The sequence below is a fragment of the Palaemon carinicauda genome, chromosome 20 (genome assembly GCF_036898095.1).
Source record: "Palaemon carinicauda isolate YSFRI2023 chromosome 20, ASM3689809v2, whole genome shotgun sequence".
Classification (NCBI taxonomy): domain Eukaryota; kingdom Metazoa; phylum Arthropoda; class Malacostraca; order Decapoda; family Palaemonidae; genus Palaemon; species Palaemon carinicauda.
In genome coordinates, this window is record NC_090744.1 from 42,398,107 (window position 1) to 42,423,024 (window position 24,918).

Here is a 24,918-nt window from a genome sequence, read left to right on the forward strand (position 1 = left end):
TGGATTCATAATTGTAGTTAGATTATTTTACAATACTTTAACCAAACCACTTCCTGTTCTCTAATTTTTAAAACTTCTTTATAATTCAAACTCAACTTTCAATCCAATAAACTTAATCACATAAGTTTCTAGGCTAAAAAATGAGAACACATTCCAATGGTTCTACCTGCCAATTATTAGCAGCCATTGTATGGTTCTCCAAGGTAATAGCTTGGGGTGGAGAGGGGGGCTTGGGCAGTGACTATATGCATATATATTCAGTACACAGGGCATTGCCAATACCCTAAAGAGCTGTTTCTTCTCTCTATAGCTTATAAGGGAACTTTTAACCTTTAAATATAAAGAAACTTTGAACCTTTCAAATAAAAACATATCTTGCATAAACTGTTCTAGGAATCTAATGTATGGTGTAATAATAAAGTACCAAATACTCAACATTAACCCAGGAAAGAATAAGGCAACATCTTATCAAAGTATTTTAATTAAAAGAAGTATTAACTTTATAAAAAAAAAAATATATATAAGTAACATTACTATTCATTGGTCAATGTTTCATGAGTACTCATAACTCATGTTTTAAGATACAGTAATTCCCCCTTTTTTTCTGTACTGACAATGCTTCAAGCATTAAGAATCAATCTCAAAATGTTGAAAATACCTTCAAAATCACTATATTGTATATTAATTGTTAGGTTTAATCTTGAGATATGACTAGGCTGCTCATATGAATCAACCCACTTACTTGTACTCACATCCAAATTATTACAAAGTATCAGGGAATCGTCAGCTGCAAAGTAAAATTCATAAAAAATGTCTTAGCAGCAATACTATAATGAACATAACTTATAAAAAGCATTCACTTCCGTAGTATAAATTTACAGGCAGAATATTAATCATGTAATATTTTTGTGATGTATGCACTAACTACAATTTTTTAAGATATTACCACACACTATACAGTATTACAATGGTCTGACTTAACAATAGGCAACAAAAACCCTGTATTTTTATTAACTTTGAGAATTCAATTTATTTCCTGTGCTATTAGTAATTATAATTTTAGCTTAAAATAAACTTGACAATTATCAGCAAAAAGTACTGTATCAGGTTTAAAAAGCTAGCATTGCAAAAGCCACCATCATGATGAAGCAGATAAACAAGTCAGAAAGTTGAGGGGTTATTATAATAGAAAAACCCTAAATGGATGCACCAATTTTCAGTCTGGTAATTTACCAAGACACCCCCAATTTTGTAGGGTAGCCGACATAAAAAAAATAAGGAGCAAAAGTGGACTTTTCCTCTCTTCGCTCCTCCCAGCCTGACGAGGGATTCAGCCGAATTTGATTGGTACTGCTAGGGTGTCACAGCCCACCCTCCCCAGTTATCTACCACAAATGATGTTTCATATGCTGTATCCCCTGCTGCTGCTATTTTAGCGGTCACCAAGGCGACTGGAGGAAAGAGCAGGGCCTACCGGAACTGCGTCACAATCGCTCGCAATTCAATCCTATTTCTATCATGCTCCCTTGCCCCTCTCACATCTATCCTCCTATCACCCAGAGCTTTCTTCTCTTCATCCATCCACCCAAACTTTGGCCAACCTCCTTTATTTCTCCCATCAACTATTGCATTCATCGCCTTTTTCAGCATACAGCTACTTTCCATTCTCTCTACATGACCAAAACACTTCAACATCATTCCTTGATTTCATTATTAGTGAAGACTGAGCAGCCTGTCCCTGATATATCATATTCTTGTAAAATTTATATGAAATCCCAAGCAGACTGGAATGGGATTTTGCATGATCTTTTGTGCTTGAAATGGTCACAATTATATAATAGTGTAGATCCTGTTGTCCCTTTGAATGAGAATCTAGTCAACATAATTGATAGGCGTACCCCTTCTCGTGTGCTAAGGTACCGAGTGAAGGACAAACCGTGGTTCAATGATGATTGTAGACGTGCTTATTTGGAGAAGCAGGAGGCCTATCACCTTTGGAAGGGTAACAGATCAGATTTGACCTGGAACAACTATACTCAGCTTCGAGCTTTTGCTCAGAGAGTTTATGCCTCAACTGAAAAGGAGTACAATTTAACCATAAAAGAAACACTTTCTGGTACAACTCAGGAACATAAATGGTGGTGTACCCCTAAATCTGCGCTCTTTGGTGTAGATGCAACAGTTCCTCCTTTACTTAAACCAGATGGCTCAGTCACTCACTGTCCAAAGGAAAAGGCAACCCTTTAGGCTGATGTTTTTGACAGTAAACAGAGTAATGAAAAACTTGAACTTCCTCATTCCTGTTTTCCTGAGGCTAAACTAACTAGTTTAGCTTTTCGATCTCGTGAGATTAAAGCTCTGTTGGTGGACCCTGATGCTTATGGAGGTGTAGACCCAAATGGTATTTTTCCTTTGTTTTTTATAAAGACAGCAATTTCTTAGCTCCAAAGTTATCTGTTATTTTGCGCAAGTTAGCAAGAAGAGGAGCTTTTAGAACTTGTTGGAGAATTGGTAATGTTACTCCTCTATGTAAATGTGCTTGTGGTAGCTCAAGTCCCACTGATTACCACCCAATTCCCATAACTCCTATATTATCTAAAGTTTTTGAACGTCTTCTGGCAAAACGTCTTAATAGGTTTGCTGAAGGTAATCATCTACTCCCTAGTTTGCAAAAGGCCTTGGAGCATGTGATGCCCTTCTTACAATCTCCAATGCTGTACAGAAATCCCTTGATTGTGGTCAGGTAATTCGTATGACTGGCCTTGATTTTAGTGCTGCCTTTGACCGTGTTAATCGTGAGGCCCTTGTTTTCAAACTGAAACAGTTGGGAGTGGGTGGATCGTTTCTTAGCATTATTATTGATTTTTTAAGTAATAGATTTCAAAGAGTTGTTGTTGATGGGCACCATAGTGATTATAGGAATGTGATATCCGGTGTTCCACAGGGTAGTGTTCTTGGCCCGTTACTTTTCATACTATATTCACATGACATGTGGTTTGGCCTAGAAAACAAGCTTGTTGCATATGCAGATGATGCTACTCTCTTTGCATCAATTCCATCCCCTGAATGTAGATCTGGGGTTGGTGAATCCCTTAATAGAGATTTAGCTAGAATTAGTGCATGGTGCAAATTATGGGGTATGAAGTTGAATCCTAACAACACTCAAAGTATGATTGTAAGTAGGTCAAGGACGATGGCTCCTCAACATCCGGATCTCAGTATTGGTAATGTTTCTTTAAATTTGTATGACCCTTTCAAAATTTTAGGTGTGATTCTCGACAGCAAATTTACTTTTGAATAACATATAAGGTCTGTGTCTTCTTCAATTGCACAAAAAATAGGCTTATTGAGAAAGTCTTTCACGATTTTCGATGATCAATCTATTCTGAAGAAGTGTTTTAATTCTTTCATTCTACCTTGTTTTGAGTATTGTTCTCCTGTCTGGTGTTCAGCTGCTGATTCTCATCTTAATTTGTTGGACAGAAACTTATGGTCTATTATATTTCTTATTCCTGATCTAGATATTAATCTCTGGCACCGTCATTCAATTAGTTCATTATGCATGTTGCATAAGATTTTTCATAACTCTGACCATCCTTTACATTCAGATTTCCCTGGATAATTCTATCCTGTTCATAATACTAGGCAGGCAGTTAATTCTAATAGCCAGGCCTTCTTCATCATGAGGCTCAATACTACGCTGTACTCTAGAAGTTTTATTTCAGCTGTTACCAAGTTGTGGAATGATCTTCCTAATCGGGTAGTTGAATCAGTAAAACTTCAAAAGTTCGAAGTTGGAGCAAATGCTTTTTTGTTGACCAGGCGGACATGAGTCTTTTTATAGTTTATTTATGACATATTTGTTTTTGATATTGTTAATAGTTTATATATGACATGTCTGTTTTGACGTTGTTACTTTTTTAGAATGATTTATTGTTAATTTGTTCTCTTCATTTATTTATTTCCTTATTTCCTTTCCTCACTGGGCTATTTTTCCCTGTTGGAGCCCCTGGGCTTATAGCATCTTGCTTTTCCAACTAGGGTTGTAGCTTGGATAGTAATAATAATAATAACACATTCATATCCACTCTAGCTGCAAAGTCATTTCTTACACCCACTCTCACCCTTACTACATCGTTCCTAACCCTATCTAATCGTGATACACCAGCCATACTCCTCAGACACTTCATCTCGAACACATTCAATTTCTGCCTCTCTGTCACTTTCATTCCCCACTACTCCGATCCATACATCACAGTTAGTACAATCACTTTCTCATCCCAAACCCTCTCTAAATTTATTCCTAACCCTCTATTCTTTACCACTCCCTTCGCTGCCCCCAACACTTTACAGCCTTCATTCACTCTGACGTACATCTGCTTCCACTCCACCATTTGCTGCAACAACAGACCCCAAGTACTTAAATTGATCTACTTTTTCAAATGACATTCTACCTAATGAATAAAATAAACCACAAAAAACGAATATTGCAATCATGATTTAGCAAATCATTCTTATATCTATTTTACACAAAGTTTATATGGTGTTCAACTCTAAACCAGGATAATAAATTAACTTTTCAATATCAATAATCATACTTCAGTCTCTTTCTATAGCAGAATTATACAAAAGATTCATTAAACTTTTCAGCTATTATAGTGTAAAACTGAGAACACAGTGGATCTGACTTTAATGAGAATCAGGTAAAAATTCCTAAGATATTGCAAAGAACGGAAATAAATTCCATACCTTTCATTGTTTTTCAATCCTGGTTACTTTTTTCCATCTCCAGTTTAGCTATTTGTGCTTCTAACATTACACAAGCCTGTTCAATTTCATAATTCCTGGACACTAAGGATACCCAACTACTCTCCAAATGACGGAGTTCTTCACCTGCTTTAGTCTGCATATTTTTTCTAGACCAGTTGAGCTCCTGAATTTCTTTCCTGTTACACAATGGATTAACAATTGTATTAGATTTAGTGGCATAAACCTTTTTTTCTAGCTAAAAAAATGACATTCACTTTAAAACCATGTATAATGGTAGCTACAACACTAAATATCTACATCAGATGCTCATCCCATTTACTAATGCACTATTCACTGATATGGGAGTTGAATAACTAACCATCTGATATTCATTTACACTGCTCTAAATACTTTAATGTAAAAACAGAGAATAAGTTTGCTTACTTTAGGTCCTGCAATAAGGCTTGTTGTTTAGTCAACATATTCTGAAGCATATTATTGTGGCTCTTCCAAGCCTCAGATCCATATTCTTCCATGAGCTGTAAATTTGTTATCCTAAAAACAAATTAGATTGTTACATTTTCAATCTAGTTATAAATTTCAAGTTTCAAGTAAAGAAAATAAAATTATTCATGAACCATGTTGCAGCATATTTTAAAATCTGTAAAGGTAATTCTGAATGGTACATATTAGATTGATTATTATATGATTATATTATGAGTTTGACCACTGCAAAAAATTACACTTGACTATTCTTACAGACTGATATCAAGGGTTCAAAGAGGTAAGTAGAAACATAAGAAAATTAAAAAACTACATGGCTAACTGGAAATAGACAAACATAACATAGGATAAGATTAAAGACAGAAAGTACTAAGTACTGTAGCTGGGGATGGAAGGATGCTGCAAATAACTTTCAGTGTTGCCTACATTGTGCTGGGCAAAACACAAAGTGGGTGGCATCTACCTTAAGGACTTTAAAAACCAAACAATTTTCAAAGTAACTTATATTTTTTCTAGCTATACAAAAATGAATTCTTTAAAATAGGGATATGTCTTGCTGTCAGAAAGGTGCTCGGTCATGTAACTCACCAGCATAAGACGTTTTGTTGTGGCTGCCATACCCCGTCAAGAGGGAAACAAAAAAGACCTAGTTATTCTACCCCTCCTTGAAACTTGAGCTGAATGCGTTACCTTAGACGGGATACATACAAAATCCCATGAGGGAGGCTGGGAGTGTTATGCAATTATTAGGTAGCTACTTCAGGACCTAAGAGAAAGGGGTCGAGAGATTTGTGGACAAAGTATATGAGGTAAAGTTGAATGCAAAGGTGGTCTGAAACCTTGAGGTCAAAGAATGCCAACAGGTAAACAAGGAGGGGATTGACAGGACTAGGCTTGAGAGTTCTTTCTTGAGATGGCAGAAGTACACATTGACCAGTTGCATATGCAAGAAAGTAGCCTCACCAAGCCAGAAGGATCAGTGTTTAGACAATTCCTCCTGGTTCTTGCTGGGGCTAACTATAAGGCTACGACACTTGCACAAGAGGTGTCAAGTCCTCCTCAAGTAGCACTGGAATGCTCTGATGTGCCATCAGGCAACTTAGTGTCAACTTACAAGTCCAGCGACTGGTACTGGGTCTCTATCATGTAATGCAAGACGACAAAGGTGGCAGAAACCCCACCCCTCATAGGTTTGATTTGATGAAGAGCCTGAAACTCTCATCCTCTCTTGCCAATGCAGAAGAGAGAGGGAGTCATTATACAGTAATCCCTCGCCATTTCGTGGCTAAAGTTTCGCGGTCTCAGTGCATCGCGGATTTTCAAAAATATTCATAAAAAATTAGAAAAAATTGTGCGAGAGTTACGCGGGCGCTAGCAGAAGGCAGAGAGTACAGTAGAACATCAGGTATCAACACGGAGATGGCGCGCAACTCAAAATCCACCTCTCTGATTCGCTGGCCATCTCGGCTCCAGAATCTCGCAAGCTGATTGACCAAGACGCCAAGACGCTACATAAAAAATGATGAAATGAAAATACGTAAAACTGCCTCAATAACGTTCTCCAAGGACACTAAGTGCGTTGTAACTCTTCGTAATAAGACGACTGTGCAAATGGAGAATGCATTATCAATGTGGATATCGGACTGTCGGGAAAATAAGGTTAGTCTCGATACCAACATGATTCGAACGAAAGCCAAAACACTGTATGATAGCCTAGTTCCTGAAGGAAATTCTAACAAAGACGACGAAGCTCTCATTGACCTGTGCAGTAAATCATCTTCATCTTTTTCACCTTCATCATACTGCACAGGTACTGTATTTCATCGTCATTTATCAAGATCATCATCATTGTTAGAGGTGAGTTACGGTTCTTGTTATAAGAATAAAAGTTCTAAAAACATATCTACAGTATATACACATACATTATTTATATCTACATATGTATGTACATGTACACTTACACTCTATTTATATTATTTATGTACAAATGTAAATGTAAATACAGTATATGTAATGTATTAAATACAGTACTGTATTTATATTACAGTATTTATACATTACAGTACTTTATTTTATGTACAGTATATAATTTATATTATCAATATTTATTTACAAGATTCTTTAATGTTCTAATGATAATATATGCATTTATAGGGTTAATATACACTTATTGTTATTATATGTACATGTACACAAAAAAATGTATGTATTCCAAAAATAGGGAGGGAACCTACTTCGCGGTTTTTCACCTATCGTGGTCGGTTCTGGTCCCCATTAACCGCGATAGGTGAGGGATTACTGTAATGCCTTCAGTTTAGCAGTAGTTGTATACCTAATTTCTCTTTTTTCTCATTTCAATATTAATGTAAAGGAACATAGCAGAATGCAAATATATCCAGGGCTGTCTGATTGACATTGTGGTATCTTTACGAGTAAAGTCGAGGTTGATTCTTACCCTCTGTGTCTGACATGTAGAAGGCACTGCTGTACCTCAGACTCCACTTGTGATGTGTGCAAGGAGTGGTTATCCTCCCAGAGAGCGAGATTTTGGAGATGGAGGAAGAAGAGATCCATCCGTGATCATTCTTCTGTGAGTTCGTCCTCAAGGTCGGGAAAGTTGACGAGATCCCGACTTCCAACTATTGAAACTCATCACTCTGCCCTTTTTCATTTACACTTCAGAGATCTCCCTACTTCCCCTAAAGAAACAGGGAGTCCTCCCACTGTGAAAAAAACCCAGTCTTCACTTTTGGAAATTCAATCATTTGAGCTTGCTCTGGCCAAAGCTCTCAAAGTCTCGGATGAGAAGCATCCTAGTGCGTTATCTCCCTCTTCGACACCCATGAGCATTGGCTTCTATGACAAAGACTTTGCCTCCGAGTTCTCTACCTAGTCCTCTGGGAGTGCTGTAATCAAATTCTTTCAGGACATAGCCCAGTTAAGCGTACTAGTTTGGCTTTTAACCCAGCGAAGAGTGCCCCTGTATCTCTTCAGTCTTCTGTTCTGAGAGATCTAAGTACAAATTTCCCAGTGGCATTCAAAGTTAAAAAAGTGCTTTCACCAAACAAGTCATTCTGTGAAGTGCGCTACCACAGAGAGCGTGAACCTCAGGCTCGTGAGGGCCCGCTTGTTAGTGACAAGCTTACATGAGCATGCCACTGAGTAGCGTGCAACTAAGGCACATCATTCAATTATAAACATCTTTTCCCACAAGAGCAGACACCTCCTCAAGGGGGAAAGATTTATTCAAATTTCATGAGAAGCTTATAATACTAATGATGCAAAAATATATAATAGGCAGTGTCTGCAGTGGAATGATACAGACCTAATTCATACTTTGTCTAATAATACCGATAAATTGCCAAGTTACTGAAAAACTTTAAATCAGAGCAACTTAGCTTGCTATTTAAATTAAACTAAACAGTAATTGTACAAAAATAATACATTTAGAAATAATTTGTATTTTTCCTAACATACAAACCTGGAGCTACTTATAGGGTATTACTTTTGGCAATGCTGAAAACCAGCCAAGACAATTTTAGTGAGGGATAATTACCCCATCAGCTAGTTAGCGGAAGGGGGTTGGGGTAGACTGGCTACCCCGCTAACTCACACCTGTCGGTTGAGTAACCACTTTTGCTTTCTGGCAGGACTAATAGGGGGACAGGGTGACGGGCCAATTTGTATAAATAGCTCCAGGTTAGTATGTTAGGAAAAATGAAAATTAAATTTGTTATTTGTTCCGACACAGATACAAACCTTTCGCTATTTATAGGGCGACATACTCTTAGGAGGGAGGACGTTCTACCAACTGGCCTTGGTCATGACCCGGGGTTCCCTCTAATTGATCTTTGATCCAATTAGTAGGAACCCTACCCTCGCTAAAATCAAAGTAGTTACAAGGTAACTCAATGATAGAGGCCTGCAGAAGTTTGTGCGGGACTCGTGGCTTGTCTTTACGTAGGAACTCGAGGATAAGCATGAGTTCTAAGGCATATCTAATACCCTCCCTCACGAGGTATTGGTGACGTAACAAAATATTCATTCATACTCGGGATGCACAAGGGAAATTAATCTTACCTGCAGAGGGGTGAGGTCAGCTATGCTTCGGTCTTGCGGAGCTGTTACCCCAGGGGGGTAGAAGGTGAAAGAAAGAAGGGAGCCAGACATTCTTTTCATTCATCCCAGACTAACCCAGGTAACCTCAGCCCTCAACCCTCTGCTACTTGTCCATCAAGAAGCCTGAGGCATTAGATTACTTGTTGTGCGGCCACCACAGGACCAATGGAAAAGGTTTCCATACTCCTGTGGGTTACGTCTTTCAGGTAGTGGGCTGTGAAGGTCGTCTGACGCTTGCAATACCTGTGCCACAGAAAAATTCTTCTTGAACGCCAGAGATGTTGCAATGCCTCTGACGTCATGAGCTTTGGGTCGGTTGGACAGAGGAGGGGCTGGATAGAGCGTATTCAATTACTTTCCTTATCCAGGAGGAAATAGTATTCCTCGTGACTCTCCTCTTGACCTTCCCCGTGCCGACAAAAAGTGCTTGTACACGGGGGCGAGCTTTTGCTGTTCTTTTTAAGTTACACCTCAGACTCCTTACTGGACATAGTAACAGTTGGTCTGGATCTTCGGTTACAGAACGAAGACTCTCTATACGAAATGGGCTGAACCTGGAGCCCAGCACACCCGGATTTTAAGTCTTAGTTACAAACTCAGGGACGTAATTGAGGATTACTTCCCCCCATCTCCTAGAGTGGGAGACATCAGCAGATAGACCATGAAGTTCACTGACTCTCTTGGCCGAAGCCAGAGCGAGCAGGAATACCGTCTTCCACGTGAGGCGACGATCGGAGGCCTGGCGTAGTGGTTCATAGGGGAAGCCCTTCAGAGACCTGAGGACCCGAACCACATTCCAAGGGGGAGGTCTTAGCTCTGCCTGGGGACAAGTAAGCTCGTAACTACGTATGAGCAAAAAAAGTTCCAATGAGGAGGAAATATTGACTCCTTTCAGTCTAAAGGCGAAACTCAAGGCTGAGTTTGACTGCCGAGACCGAGAGAGGCATTTCTTCCCGAAGGTATACAAGAAACTCCACTATAGTTGGAACAGAGGCATCGAGGGGAGAGATACCCCTTCCATGACACCAACCACAGAAAACTGACCACTTCGCCTGGTAGACTGCCTCTGTGGATCTCCTGAGGTGTCCAGCCATTCTTTTCGCAACCGGTTGCGAAAAGCCTCTCTGTGTGAGGAGGTGCTGGATAGTCTCCAGGCGTGAAGTCAAAGCGAAGCTACGGGTTTGTGGAACATGTTGGCATGTGGTTGTTTGATGAGGTCGTGCTGTGGAGGGAGCTCCCTCGGGATCTCTGCGAGGAGTTGCAGAAGGTCCAGGAACTATTCTGCGTGATGCCATAGCAGAGCTATGAGGGTCATTTGCAAGTTGTTGCTTGCTCGTACCTGGTTGAAGACTTTTCTCATCAGCGTCCAGGTTTATCCACCGTTGTTGGAAAGCATCTTGCCAAAGAGCTTGGGGATCCGGGACTGGGGAGCAGTACAACGTGAGCCTGAAATTCAGGGCCGTTGCGTCTGATGGGAACGCTTTGTGCCTTAGGGTGTCTAATCACATGCCTAAATATACCAGTTCTTGAGAGGGGAGCAGATGAGACTTCTCAAGGTTTACCACAATCCCCAGATACTGGCATAACCTTAGAAGCTCGTCTCGGTGGCAGAGAAGGGCCGCTTCCGAGTCTGCCAGAATCAGCCAGTAGTCCAAGTATCTTAGGAGACGGATGCCGACTCTGTGAGCCCAAGATGATACTAGGGCAAATACTCTCGTGAATACCTGGGGTGCTGTGGAAAGACCAAAACACAGTACCCTGAACTGGTAATGCTTCCGTTGAACATGAATCTCAGATACTTCCTGGAAGACGGGTGAATTGGGGTCTGGAAGTATGCGTCCTTTAGATCTAGAGTGCACATGGAGTCCTGAGGTCTTATCGCTTGCCTGACTGTGTCCGTTGTCTCCACCGTGAAAGGTGTCTGTTCGACAAACCTGTTCAGGGCCGAGAGGTCGATGACTGGTCTCCAGTCTCCAGACACCTTTTTCACAAGAAAGAGTCGACTGTAAAAGCCTGGGGACCCGTCGAGGACCTCCTGGAGAGCGTCCTTCTCCGACATGGACTGGACTTCTGCCCTGCGGGCAAACTCCCGTGCAGATCCCTTCGCACAGGAGTTCGATGGAATCGGCACTCGAGTCAGTGGAGGGAGAGAGAGCGTGAATGGGATACGATACCCTGAACGAATCACCTCAACCGTCCAAGGTTCGGCCCCGTGGTGAAGCCACCTCTGCCAGCAGCTTTGCTACATCCCCACAGGTGGGCAAATGGGAGGATTACCTGTCCTATTGGGACCGGCCTCAGCCGGATCCCTTCTTTCCCTTTCCTCCACAAAAGGACTTTTTGCGGTGAAAAGCCTGATTCGCACCCTTTCTATCCTGCTGTTTTGGGTCTCTAGCCCTTTTTGGTTGCGGGTTTTGCTGTGCTTTCTGCTGTGGCTGAGAGGTGTAAGGTCTAGCTGTTAAGACCTTTTGGATGAGGGAGTCCTGGCTGGAGTTCCTCCACCTCTCTGCCACCCGCTCAACATCCTCGGGATAGAACAAAGAATTGCCCTCGAAAGGAGCATTTCTCAGTCTCACTACTTCGGCCTGAGGGAGATGTCCATGGAACTTGCTTATGACGGCATCTCTCTTCTTCAGGATAGTGTTGGCCCAAAGGTTCACTACCTGATGGGAGAGGAACTCGATGGCACAAGTGCCAGACAATGGGAAAGTCTCCAAAGACTTCCTGGATGACTCCTGAGACAGGTCCTTAGACCGCATCAGTTGTCCTAAGGATACTAACCAGAAGTCAAGCCATGAAGTAGCCTGCATGGCGTACTCCGCCACCCTCTGGTTCACAATTTAAGAGGCCGAAAAGGAGACAGGAAGTCGCATAAGTTTCTCGCAGGGTGTGGCCTTCGAGAGTGCCTCTATAAAGTGGTCGAGAGGCAGCGTTGGAAGAGATTCCCCGAGGATCTCGTCGTACCTCCTCTAAAACACATACAGAGGAGGTAGGATCTTAGAGGACGACCTGGAGCGGAGAGAGGAGGTGGACCCAGTAGCCTGGGACACTGCCTTTTATTTGGCACTCTTCAACACCTTTGACCAGCCAGGACAAAGCTGCACTGGTCCTCTGAGGTTTCTGAGTGCCGTAGAACTGGTCAAGGTCCATTTCTTTTCCATCCAGAGGGGCTGCCGATGGATCTGGTAGCCCATTGATGGTACGGATGCAGGCTAGGACCTGCCAGAAGGCATGTTCTAACGCCTTCCTCTCATCCTCCGTAGGCTTAGGCCTAGCGGCTGCTGGCAGAGCGTTGTCCTCGAGATCGCTCTGCCCTTCCATGTCCGAGCTCTCCTCCATAGGAGGCCGGAGTGGGTCGAAGTCGTCAACTGGATAGACTGGGTATAGGAAGACTGCCGAGGAGGTGCTCGCTTACGGCTGCCTGGGAGGCAGTGAGGAAGGAAGCCTGGCCGAGGATTTGGGGATGGTGAACAAATCCTTCGGTTCTCTCCCACAAGGCCGGAGGTCCTCTGTCTACAAGGGCCTAGAGGGCTCCGTCGGCTTTCGGGTGGAATGTAAGTCCGCTGCCATATGGGGTGAGTCCCGTCCAGTCAAAAGTCGTGCCTCCTTAGACACTATCTCAACCGGTGAGGGACGGAAGGATCTCCATAGGAAGTAACTCTATCCTCCTTGGGGGGCAAAGGATAAATCCTTTTCCTTTTTCCCTTTGGTCTGGCCTGTGGCATCTTGAACTGCAGGGGACTACCCTGAGGTTCTTGCCTAATCTCCTCCAGAGGTCTTTTGCGAGGGGATGACCGTTTCCCCTTGCCAGAAGGACCCACATGCGCAGAATCTTCCGAACTCCTCCTAGGGTCGGAGGGAGGAGAGAACCCTGGGATAAGAGGAGGCAATAAATGGATCCTAGGTGTGTCACCTAAGGGGTGGGAGCAGGGAACGACTCTTTCATGGCTTGGCGCATTACACTGAATGAGGCGCTAAGCCATGGGGGGTCACGGGCTCCTGAGGAACTGAGGGGGAGGTCCTTAGGAAGACACTGCTTCCTGGGTTTAGGAACCTGGGCAGGTTTCCTAACCCTCTTGTCTGAGGGAGGCTTTCCTACAGGCAAGATCGGCACAGGCCTACCCTTAGGGGTAGGATCTGAGCTCGGTCGCGCAGGGGACTGTTGTCTCTGTTGAGGCCTAGGAGGATTGAGAGATTTATTGTGAGCGTCAAGATGGCTGTGCGCCGAGCTGTTGGTAGGCGGAAGGGTGCTCGTGCGCGCACCCTTCTTGATTGTGCGCAACAGGTTGTTCGCGCTTGTGGCGCGGAAGAGGTTGCTCGCGCGCGTGGCGCGCAACAGGTTGCTCGCGCGCGTGGCGCGCAACAGGTTGCTCGCGCGCGTGGCGCGCAACAGGTTGCTCACGCGCGTGGCGCGCAACAGGTTGCTCGCAAGCCTGGCGCGCAACAGGTTGCTCGCGCGCGTGGCGCGCAACAGGTTGCTCGCGCGCCTGGCGCGCAACAGGTTGCTCGCGCGCCTGGCGCGCAACAGGTTGCTCGCGCGCCTGGCGCGCAACAGGTTGCTCGCGCGCCTGGCGCGCAACAGGTTGATTTGCGCGCGTGGCGCGCAACAGGTTGCTCGCGTGCGTGGCGCACAACAGGTTGCTCGCGTGCGTGGCGCGCAACAGGTTGCTCGCGTGCGTGGCGCGCAACAGGTTGCTCGCACGTGGCGCGCAACAGGTTGCTCGCGTGTGTGGTGCGCAACAGGTTGCTCGCACGCGTGCCGCGCATCAGGTTGTTCGCGCGCGTGCCGCGCATCAGGTTGTTCGCGCGCGTGCCGCGCAATAGGTTGTTCGCGCGCGTGGCAAGCAACAGGATGTTCGCGCATATGGCACGCTAAAGGTTGAACCCGCGCTCCATGTTTGCCATTTCGTTTGCACGCGCCAAGTTGGTCGTGTGCGCCAAATCGGTCGTGTGTGCCAATCCAATCGTGCGCGTCAATTTGGCTCTGCGCGCGAGAGCTCTCAGAGTGGTGAAAGAACTCACTGCTACGCTCATCCGAAGGTTCACGATAGCTTGTGTTGTGTGAGCGCGAATGATCAACACAACGAGAGTTCAAAAACTCTCTGTCATAAAAAGAATGACCATGGTCACGAGAACCCGAAGGTTCAGCGTGAACTGTGTTGCATGAACCCTAAGGATCAACGCAATGAGAAACCGAAGTTTCTCTGTAACGAGACCCCGGAGGATCAACCTGATTAAGGCTACAAGAGACCAAAGACCCAAAGTAGCCTGTGTTGCGAGACCCCGAAGCGTCAGCGCAACGAGAAACCGAAGTTTCCCAGTCACAAAACGCCGAAGTATAAGCGTGACTAAAGTTACAAGAGCCCAAGGGTTCAGCGTAACTTAGGTTACGAGACCCCCAAAGGGTCAACGTAACGAGGAACCGAGGTTCTTCTGTCACGAGACCCCGAAGGGTCAGCGTGACTGACGGCATGAGAAACCTGGAGGTTCAACGTTACCATCGTTACGAAAGCATTATGGTTCAGCGTAACAGAAACCCGAAGGTTTCAAGCCGCGAGAGCCAGAAGGTTCAGCGCGACGGAGTCCCAAAGGACTCCTGCTGTCATGAGAACCCGCAGGATCAACATGACGAGAGCCCGAAGGCTCACGATCAAGTCAGCCCAAAAGGGGATCGCCATGAGACCCCGAAGGGTCAACGTGAGGAGAACCAGCAGGTTCAAAAAGACGTCCCCTCACAGCCCAAGGAGGAGAACGTCTGGGGTGGAGAGGGGTTACCCACGCCTCCACTCTACGAACCTCCGGAGAGTAACGTTCAACAGACTCCGCCCAAGGGAGAGACTGATTGAGGTCTACAGTCCTCCGCAGGGGAGAAGAGTTCACCCGAAGGAGAACTACGCTTATAACAAGGTTTTCGTTCCGCCCCTGGAGGAGAACCAAAAGCGTAAGGAGATTGCCGATGTAAAGAAGCAATCTTCTCTCGCGAACGAGAGATATGTTCCCCTGAAGGGGAAGCTTGCCTTGGAGAGAGCCCTGCCACCGACCCTGGTGGGTTAGCTGACTCCTCGGCGTTGGAACCAGACTCTCGGCCTGACCGACAGGCAACAGCACCTGTGCCCACGAGAGGAGGATCAACCTCCGCAGAGAAAGGAGATGACCGCCTTCTCTCTGCTCCTCTTCGGAGGAGTTCAAGGAGAACTTCCTTCGAAGGGGGACCATCAACGCCCAGCGATGGCCACAAAGACACAAGGTCTGGAAAGGAACAGGTGCTCCCTGGGGGAAGGGAAGAAGCTGACTCACTAGGGGAGCCGACACCTTGCCTATCCCACAGGGTTGACCTCGAGTCACAAGCCCTACGCTACTACTCGGCCGTTCTCCAGAAGGGCCTGGTCGAGAATTAGCTTCGGGCAGAGATTTGGGCGTAGAGGAAGCAGAAGCCCGCGATTTCTTCGATTTCAAGGAAGACCCCGAAAGCGAAGATTCGCGCTTAGACTTCTTCTTACGTGCAAACCTCTTCCACTGGGAGGAAAGAGAGACGGTACATCTGCACTCTAAAGAGCCAAAAGTAAAAGTGGTTACTCAACTGACAGGTGTGAGCAAGCGGGGTAGCCAGTCTACACCAACCCCCTTCCGCTAACTAGCAGATCGGGTAATTATCCCTCAATAAAATTGTCTTGGCTGGTTTTCTGCATTGCCAAAAGTAATACCCCATAAATAGCAAAACGTTTATATCTGTGTCGGAACAACTACAAAATGACAATATTATACTGTATTGTACTGGTAGGAACTCTGACTACCTTGTTGTTTAGGGCACTTTACATTGTGAAGTGAATAAAATAGAAGCAGAAATATAAATCCTAATATGATATTGGAGAGTAGAGTGAAGGAAAGAGAAAAAATTCACAAAATTTTCCAGTACTGCTACGGGAAATCTAGAGAATGGCTTGTTAACGGTAATACAGAAATATGAACAATACTGAAGCCTGTATTGATTCGTGAACTGATGGATCTTTATGCTGTACAAGTGTAAAATACCTGATTACAGCCATGTACTTCCTGCTTACCAGTAATAAGGGAACATTTCATGACAAAGTGGAAAACATAGATTGAGGAAAAGATGAAAGGAAAAGTAATACCGGTATCTAACTATACATGTTCACTTGATGAAAGTGAGATATAGCCAACACACAAATGCTTATAACAAGGAATATAAACCAAAAATACTTAGAAATTGTAGGAAAACTGAAGGTCAGTTTTAGGCTTACGAAAATTCTGTCTTTTTGAAGTTATTAATTCTATGAATACCTAACTACTAGGAAATAATGTCTAAACTTCACATATAGCTACAATAAGAGAGCATTCAATATATTTGTGAAGATCACATAAAAATAAACAAGATAAACTACCTTGTAGCCTGATGTTCTAATTGCGCCATAGAATTATCTACGCACTCACTCCAAGCTGCTACATCAGTCATTTTGCCTGGAGGTGGTGGTGGTAATTCATAACGTTTCATGCTTAGTGTGTCCATTGGCTGTCTGGCAGATACACGTTCAAATTCCACACGCATGACCTCCGTCTGAAGTATTGGTAAGAAGTTTCAAACTTTTGATGTATAAATATTCAATCATAATACAAACATTGTCAGTTTAAAAATTAACTCCATCTGTATACCAAGGCACATCCCCCAATTTTGGGGGGTAGCCGACATCAAACAAAGGAAAAAAAAGGGGATCTTTCCTCTCTACGCTCCTCCCAGACTGACGAGGGACTCAACCTAGTTTGTCTGGTACTGATATGGTGCCACAGCCCACCCTCCCCCGTTATCCACCACAGATGAAGCTTCACAATGCTGAATTCCCTACTGCTGCTACCTCTGGGTTATCCAAGGCGACCGGAGGAAGCAGCAGGGCCTACCAGAACTGTGTCACAATCGCTCGCCATTCATTCCTGTTTCTAGCACGCTCTCTTGCCTCTCTCACATCTATCCTCCTATCACCCACAGCTTTCTTCACTCCATCTATCCACTTAAACCTTGGCCTTCCTCTTGTATTTCTCCCATCAACTCTTGCATTCATCACCTTCTTTAGCAGACAGCCATTTTCCATTCTCTGAACATGGCCAAACCACCTCAACACATTCATATCCACTCTAGCTGCTTACTCATTTCTTACACCCGTACTCACCTTTGCTACTTCGTTCCTAACCCTATCTACTCGAGATACACCAGCCATACTTCTCAGACACTTCACCTCAAACACATTCAATTTCTGTCTATCTGTCGCTTTCATTCCCCTCAACTCCGATCCATACATCACAGTTGGTACAATCACTTTCTCATACAGAACTCTCTTTACATTCACGCCTAACACTCTATTCTTTACCAATCCCTTCACTGTCACTAACACTTTGCATCCAACATTCACTCTCTGACGTGCATCTTATTCCACTACACCATTTGCTGCAACAACAGACCCCAAGTACTTGAAATGAAAACATTCCATTTGATAGCTTTTCTATATCTTTCAGAGTTTTCATTGTTAAAAGCAACCATTTCTATTGTACTGAACCTTTACTTGCAATTATTTCACCTATCATAGCTATATCAGAAGATGTACTTCTGGACAAAGAACATCTATAAGCTAATTCTTATTCAATCAAACCTAAAAATGAACAAATATACAAAAGTGATAATAATGTGGAATGACACTGCAAAATGATAAAAGCTAAGAATATTTTACCAAAAATGTTAAGAATAAGATATTTACAATATACTTGAGAATGAATTGCCACTAAAGCTTAAATAAAACAAATTTGGAAATAATTTGTAATTTTCCTAGCTATACAAAACCTGGAGCTCTTTATGTAGGAGTACAGTATTTATTTTGGTAATGAAGGTTAGCCACCGAGTGTTAGGATCAGCCAGTTGTCCAGAAGTCTTTGGAGAACGAAGCCGATCATGACAGACCAGGTTGACACTAGGGTAAAAACTCTCATGAAATCCTGAGCTGCTGTCAAAACTGATGCACTGCACCTTGGCATGGTGTGCCTGTACGATCGAAGATACTTCCTTGATGACAGATGTCCTGGAATCTAGGAATATGAGTCCTAGGGGTCGAACATATACAGGAAATCTTGTAGACTAATTGCTCTTCTGACCGTATGCCTTCTCCGGCAAATCTACCTGCCAGCCAAAAGAGCAGTTCGTCACAAAGAGCCACTTTACCCGAGAAGGAAAACTAGCGAGATGGGAAGTGTGACATTAAATAGTGGTCACTACCAGAGGATATGATGAGCTGCCTGTCACACAGAATTATTTGATTTATAAAGTAGTTTTTATGGTATGATTTTCAATACAATTGATGTCATATCAGTGGAGAAAAACAATACCCAGTTTTTCTTTTTAAATCACGATTTTTGCTAATAAATCAAAAGGTTTTTGATCAAATGACTTGAAATTTTTGTATGATGAAGGTATTATATGTCTAAAACATATACAGTATAGAAATTGTGCATTTTGAATAATTAGAAAAAAAAATGCAAGATATAGCGGACAGTCCACTTAAGAAGATATTATCCAATCTAAAAAAGCATGATTTCTAAAAGATAATTGTGCTGGAGTGGATATGAATGTGTTGAGGTGGTTTGGCCATGTTGAGAGAATGGAAAATGGCTGACTGCTAAAGAAGGTGATGAATGCAAGAGTTGATGGGAGAAGTACAAGAGGAAGGCCAAGGTTTGGGTGGATGGATGGAGTGAAGGAAGCTCTGGGTGATAGGAGGATAGATGTGAGAGGCAAGAGAGCGTGCTAGAAATAGGAATGAATGGCGAGCGATTGTGACGCAGTTCCGGTAGGCCCTGCTGCTTCCTCCGGTGCCTTGGATGACCGCGGAGGTAGCAGCATAGGGGATTCAGCATTATGAAGCTTCATCGGTGGTGGATAATGTGGGATGGTGGGCTGTGCCACCCTAGCAGTACCAGCCTAACTCGGTTGAGTCCCTTGTCAGGCTGGGAGGAACATAGAGAGTAGACGTCTCCTTTTTTTTGTTTCATTTGTTTGATGTCGGCTACCCCCCACAATTGGGGGAAGTGCCTTGGTATATGTATGTATGATTAAAGCATTTTTCACTTTTGTTTTCTATTCCAGGTGCATTTTAACCATCAACTATTAATAACTTTTTTTTTTGTATAGTATCACTGAGTGATGTTAGATACAAGCAAGTGTTTTGTTGAAAAGTATACAAAGCGTTGTGAGGTGGTGACCGAGTCGTGGTGATTTTTGGTTTATTAGTTGTTTTACCTTGTAATGAAGTTGTGTTAATAATGTACAATTACATCTGAAAAGTAGTAAGAACCAAAATACCATAACAGAAAGCACCGGAAAAATAATGTAGAGCAGTAGAGTTGGCTACCTAGAGTTAGTCAACCGCGAGTAGGTAATGGTTGGCCAGTTCGTAGGTTGAGTCGACCCATACATGGGCAGCAAGTATTCGCAGATTCTTGCTTTTCGCCCAGGTCTCTGTTACCAAAACCCCCGCTATGTACTAAGTGTGCGACAGGTGAACCGTGATATGCCAAAGAATTATTATAGAAACAACGGCTCAAAAGGACAGTTCAATAAATTAAGCTTGCTTGCTTAACAGTTTCAAAACATATCAACTTTTTCCTCAAAAATTCTTCAGTACATTTACAAAATGCAATAAAAATGTTATTTTCATTAGTAAAATAAATTTTTGAATATACTTACCCGATGATCATGTAGCTGTTAACTCTGTTGCCCGACAGAAATCTACGGTCGGGATACACCAGCGATCGCTATACAGGTGGGGGTGTACACAACAGCGCCATCTGTGAGCAGGTACTCAAGTACTTCTTGTCAACAAGAACTCAATTTTCTCCTCGGTCCACTGGTTCTCTATGGGGAGGAAGGGCGGGTCCTTAAATTCATGATCATCGGGTAAGTATATTCAAAAATTTATTTTACTAATGAAAATAACTTTTTTCAATATTAATCTTACCCGATGATCATGTAGCTGATTCACACCCAGGGTGGTGGGTGGAGACCAGCATACATGTTAACAAAGAAGCTAAGTATCCCGTATTTCATTTTATTAGTTATTCAAAAATAACATAAAATAAATAAGTACCTGGTAAGGAAGACGACTTGAACCATTACTCTGCCTTTATTAAGTACGTCTTCCTTACTGAGCGTAGCGGTCCTCTTAGGATGCTGAACGACTCTTAGGTGCTGAAGTATAAAGGGCTGCAACCCATACTAAAGGACCTCATCACAACCTTTAACCTCGGCGCTTCTCAAGAAAGAATTGACCACCCGCCAAATCAACAAGGATGCGGAAGGCTTCTTAGCCGACCGTACAACCCATAAAAAGTATTCAAGAGAAAGGTTAAAAAGGGTTATGGGATTATGGGAATGTAGTGGCTGAGCCCTCACCCACTACTGCACTCGCTGCTACGAATGGTCCCAGGGTGTAGCAGTTCTCGTAAAGAGACTGGACATCTTTGAGATAGAATGATGCGAACACTGACTTGCTTCTCCAATAGGTTACATCCATAACACTCTGCAGAGAACGGTTCTGTTTGAAGGCCACTGAAGTAGCCACAGCTCTCACTTCATGTGTCCTTACCTTCAGCAAAGCAAGGTCTTCTTCCTTCAGATGAGAATGTGCTTCCCTAATCAGAAGCCTGATTTAGTAAGAAACTGAGTTCTTAGACATTGGAAGAGAAGGCTTCTTGATAGCACACCATAAGGCTTCTGATTGTCCTCGTAAAGGTTTTGACCTTTTTAGATAGTACCTAAGAGCTCTAACTGGGCAAAGTACTCTCTCCAGTTCGTTCCCCACCAAGTTGGACAGGCTTGGGATCTCGAACGACTTAGGCCAAGGACGTGAAGGAAGCTCGTTTTTAGCAAAAACCCGAGCTGCAAGGAACATGTAGCCGTTTCAGATGTGAAAACTATGTTCCTGCTGAAGGCGTGGATCTCACTTACTCTTTTAGCTGTTGCCAAGCACACGAGGAAAAGAGTTTTTAATGTGAGGTCCTTAAAAGAGGCTGATTGGAGAGGTTCAAATCTTGATGACATAAGGAACCTTAGGACCACATCTAGATTCCAGCCTGGAGTGGACAACCGACGTTCCTTTGAGGTCTCAAAAAACCTAAGGAGGTCCTGTAGATCTTTGTTGGTGGAAAGATCCAAGCCTCTGTGGCGGAAAACCGCTGCCAACATACTTCTGTAACCCTTGATCGTAGGAGCTGAAAGGGATCTTACGTTCCTTAGATGTAACAGGAAGTCAGCAATCTGGGTTACAGTGGTACTGGTTGAGGAAACTGCATTGGCCTTGCACCAGCTTCGGAAGACTTCCCATTTAGACTGATAGACTCTGAGAGTGGATGTCCTCCTTGCTCTGGCAATCGCTCTGGCTGCCTCCTTCGAAAAGCCTCTAGCTCTTGAGAGTCTTTCGATAGTCTGAAGGCAGTCAGACGAAGAGCGTGGAGGTTTGGGTGTACCTTCTTTACGTGAGGTTGACGTAGAAGGTCCACTCCTAGAGGAAGAGTCCTGGGAATGTCGACCAGCCATTGCAGTACCTCTGTGAACCATTCTCTCGTGGGCCAGAGGGGAGCAACCAACGTCAGCCGTGTCCCTTTGTGAGAGGCGAACTTCTGAAGTACCCTGTTGACAATCTTGAACGGCGGGAATGCATACAGGTCGAGATGGGACCAATCCAGCAGAAAAGCATCCACGTGAACTGCTGCTGGGTCTGGAATCGGAGAACAATACAACGGGAGCCTCTAGGTCATCGAGGTAGCAAACAGATCTATGGTTGGCTGACCCCACAGGGCCCAAAGTCTGCTGCAAACATTCTTGTGAAGGGTCCACTCTGTGGGGATGACCTGACCCTTCCGGCTGAGGCGATCTGCCATGACATTCATATCGCCCTGAATGAACCTCGTTACCAGCGTGAGCTTTCGATCTTTTGACCAGATGAGGAGGTCCCTTGCGATCTAGAACAACTTCCTCGAATGAGTCCCTCCCTGCTTGGAGATGTAAGCCAAGGCTGTGGTGTTGTCAGAGTCCACCTCCACCACCTTGTTAAGCTGGAGGGACTTGAAGTTTATCAAGGCCAGATGAACCGCCAACAACTCCTTGCAATTGAATTGGAAGTGTCCTTTGCTCCTGATTCCATGTTCCCGAGCATTCCTGTCCGTCCAATGTCGCACCCTAGCCCGTGTCTGATGCGTCCGAGAAGAGACGGCGGTCGGGTTTCTGAACAGCCAAAGGTAGACCTTCCTTGAGAAGAAAGCTGTTCTTCCACCACGTTAGAGTAGACCTCATCTCTTCGGAAACAGGAACTGAGACCGTCTCTAGCGTCATGTCCTTTATCCAGTGAGCAGCTAGATGATACTGAAAGGGGCGGAGGTGGAGTCTCCCTAACTCGATGAACAGGGCCAGCGATGAAAGTGTCCCTGTTAGACTCATCCACTGCCTGACTGAGCATCGGTTCCTTCTCAGCATGCTCTGGATGCATTCTAGGGCTTGGTAGATCCTTGGGGCCGACGGAAAAGCCCGAAAAGCTCGACTCTGAATCTCCATACCCAGGTAGACAATGGTCTGGGATGGGACGAGCTGGGACTTCTCTAAATTGACCAGGAGGCCCAGTTCCTTGGTCAGATCCATAGTCCATCTGAGATTCTCCAGACAGCGACGACTTGTGGGAGCTCTTAAAAGCCAGTCGTCTGACGGAGCCGGACACAAGATCATGGTACTGCTGCACAGTCTGTGAACTGTCAACCATGGGGAAGCGAGGAAGTACAGCGACAACCCGAAACTGTCTAGACTGTCTGGGTAGTACAGACAACTCCTTATCGGGTTGCTGAGGTTGCCGCACTGCGTCACAACAAGTCACCTCTGCTGGTTGTTGAACGTCTTCCCAGTGACACACTGACTCCGTAAAAAAAAATCCTCTATCAAGGACTAAGCTTGGACTGCATGTCTTGCAACAAAGCTCAAGGTCTATGGGAGCAGGTGTGGCAACAGACGGGGTTAGCGACTGAAGCGGAACCATTTACCCTCCCTGGAAGCATGTTATGCTTAAATAAAAGTCCATAGGAGGCTAAGCAGCTTAAGGCTCCTCTCCAAATGACAGAGTCCTCAAGGGAATATCAGAAGGAGGGAGAACAGCACTTTCTCATCTACAGGAACCATATCCGAGAAAAGCTAAGTTCTCTCAGTGAGGGTTTCACTGGTGCAAAAGCAGCAGACCAGAAGGCAACGTTATGAAACTGCTTGACAGTCTGTGAACTGTCAAAAACTGAACTGTCAACCACAACAGGAGCGTGAGGACATACAGCACTGGTGTATAAGTAGCAGACCAGAAGGCATCGTCATGTAACTGCATGACAGTTTGTGAGTTGGCAACAACCAAAGATGTGTGGGGAAGCCTCAACTCCTGCCTGACTAGTTTGCTGCTGGCGAGTGGCGGTAACCACAGTGTGTTGCGGAGGCTGTCACACCGTGTCAAAACACGGCAGCTTGTGGTAGCTCCCGCACGGCAACGGAGTGCTCTGTGTGTGGGAGTCATCATACATCTGGCAGGGTTGACTGTGCATGGGTGAGGCTGCGGTGAGTTGAGGAGCATGCGGTATGGTATGCAGAGCATGCTGTAAGGTATGCAGAGCATGCTGTAAGGTATGCAGAGCATGTTGTAAGGTATGCAGAGCATGCTGTAAGGAATGCAGAGCATGCTGTATGCAGAGCATGCTGTAAGGTATGCAGAGCTTGCTGCATGGCATGCGGCTCATGCTGCATGGGATGCGGCTCATGCTGCATGGTATGCGGCTCATGCTGCATGGTATGCGGCTCATGCTGCATGGGATGAGGCTCATGCTGCATGGTATGCGGCTCATGCTGCATGGTATGCGGAGCATGCTGTAAGGTCTGCAGAGCATGCTGCATGGGCTGAGGAGAATGCCGCATAGTGCTGGAACCCGGCAACTCCCGATGCGGCAGCTCACGCATGAAAGCAGAAGGTGCAGTAAGAACATGCGTCTGGCAGGGTGGACTGCGCATCGGTGGTGGAGCTCTCACAGGTGGAGGGTGGGAGCAGGCAGCTGCAGTATCTGCTGAGCGCACAACCTCGGCGGGTTGTAGGTTAACAGGCTGCATTGTCAACCTTCCAGCATGATACTCCTGTATGAAGGAGCAAGCTGAGACTGTATAGTCTGCAGCATGGACCACTAGGGTCTATGAAAGACAACAACAAACGGAGCTACTGTCCGTTGTGACTGAGGGTCTAAAACAGCTGGTGCGGCAACAGACGGAGTTACTGCCTGTTGCGGTACCACCTTGCCTCTCTGGGAGGTGTGCAGTTGTCGTACTGCAGCAAGTCCGAACTGACCCAGTGGCTACACCTAGGCCGTTGGACTTGCGCGGAAGGGACCGACTTGCACTTAAAAGCTGCAAGATTTGGTCCATGGTTTCTGCGAGAAACCTCTTCCGCAGACGAGGAATAAATGGGCTCTCTCGTCTTTGTG

General features: G+C 44.6%; 1 protein-coding gene across 2 annotated transcripts in view; it reads right to left on the minus strand.

Moving 5' to 3' along the window:
* Positions 1–536: 536 nt before the first annotated feature.
* Positions 537–24,918, minus strand: part of LOC137660304 (pre-mRNA-splicing factor SPF27-like) — a 75,272-nt gene continuing 50,890 nt past the window's right edge. For both annotated transcript variants that reach the window (XM_068395099.1, XM_068395098.1), the window contains exons 4-7: positions 16,776–16,948; positions 5,194–5,304; positions 4,750–4,946; positions 537–787 (exon numbers count right to left, since the gene is read on the minus strand). In XM_068395099.1, coding sequence (XP_068251200.1) covers positions 4,763–4,946; positions 5,194–5,304; positions 16,776–16,948 — 468 coding nt within the window. In that variant the 3' untranslated portion in view covers positions 537–787; positions 4,750–4,762. The remainder of the gene's footprint in view (positions 788–4,749; positions 4,947–5,193; positions 5,305–16,775; positions 16,949–24,918) is intronic.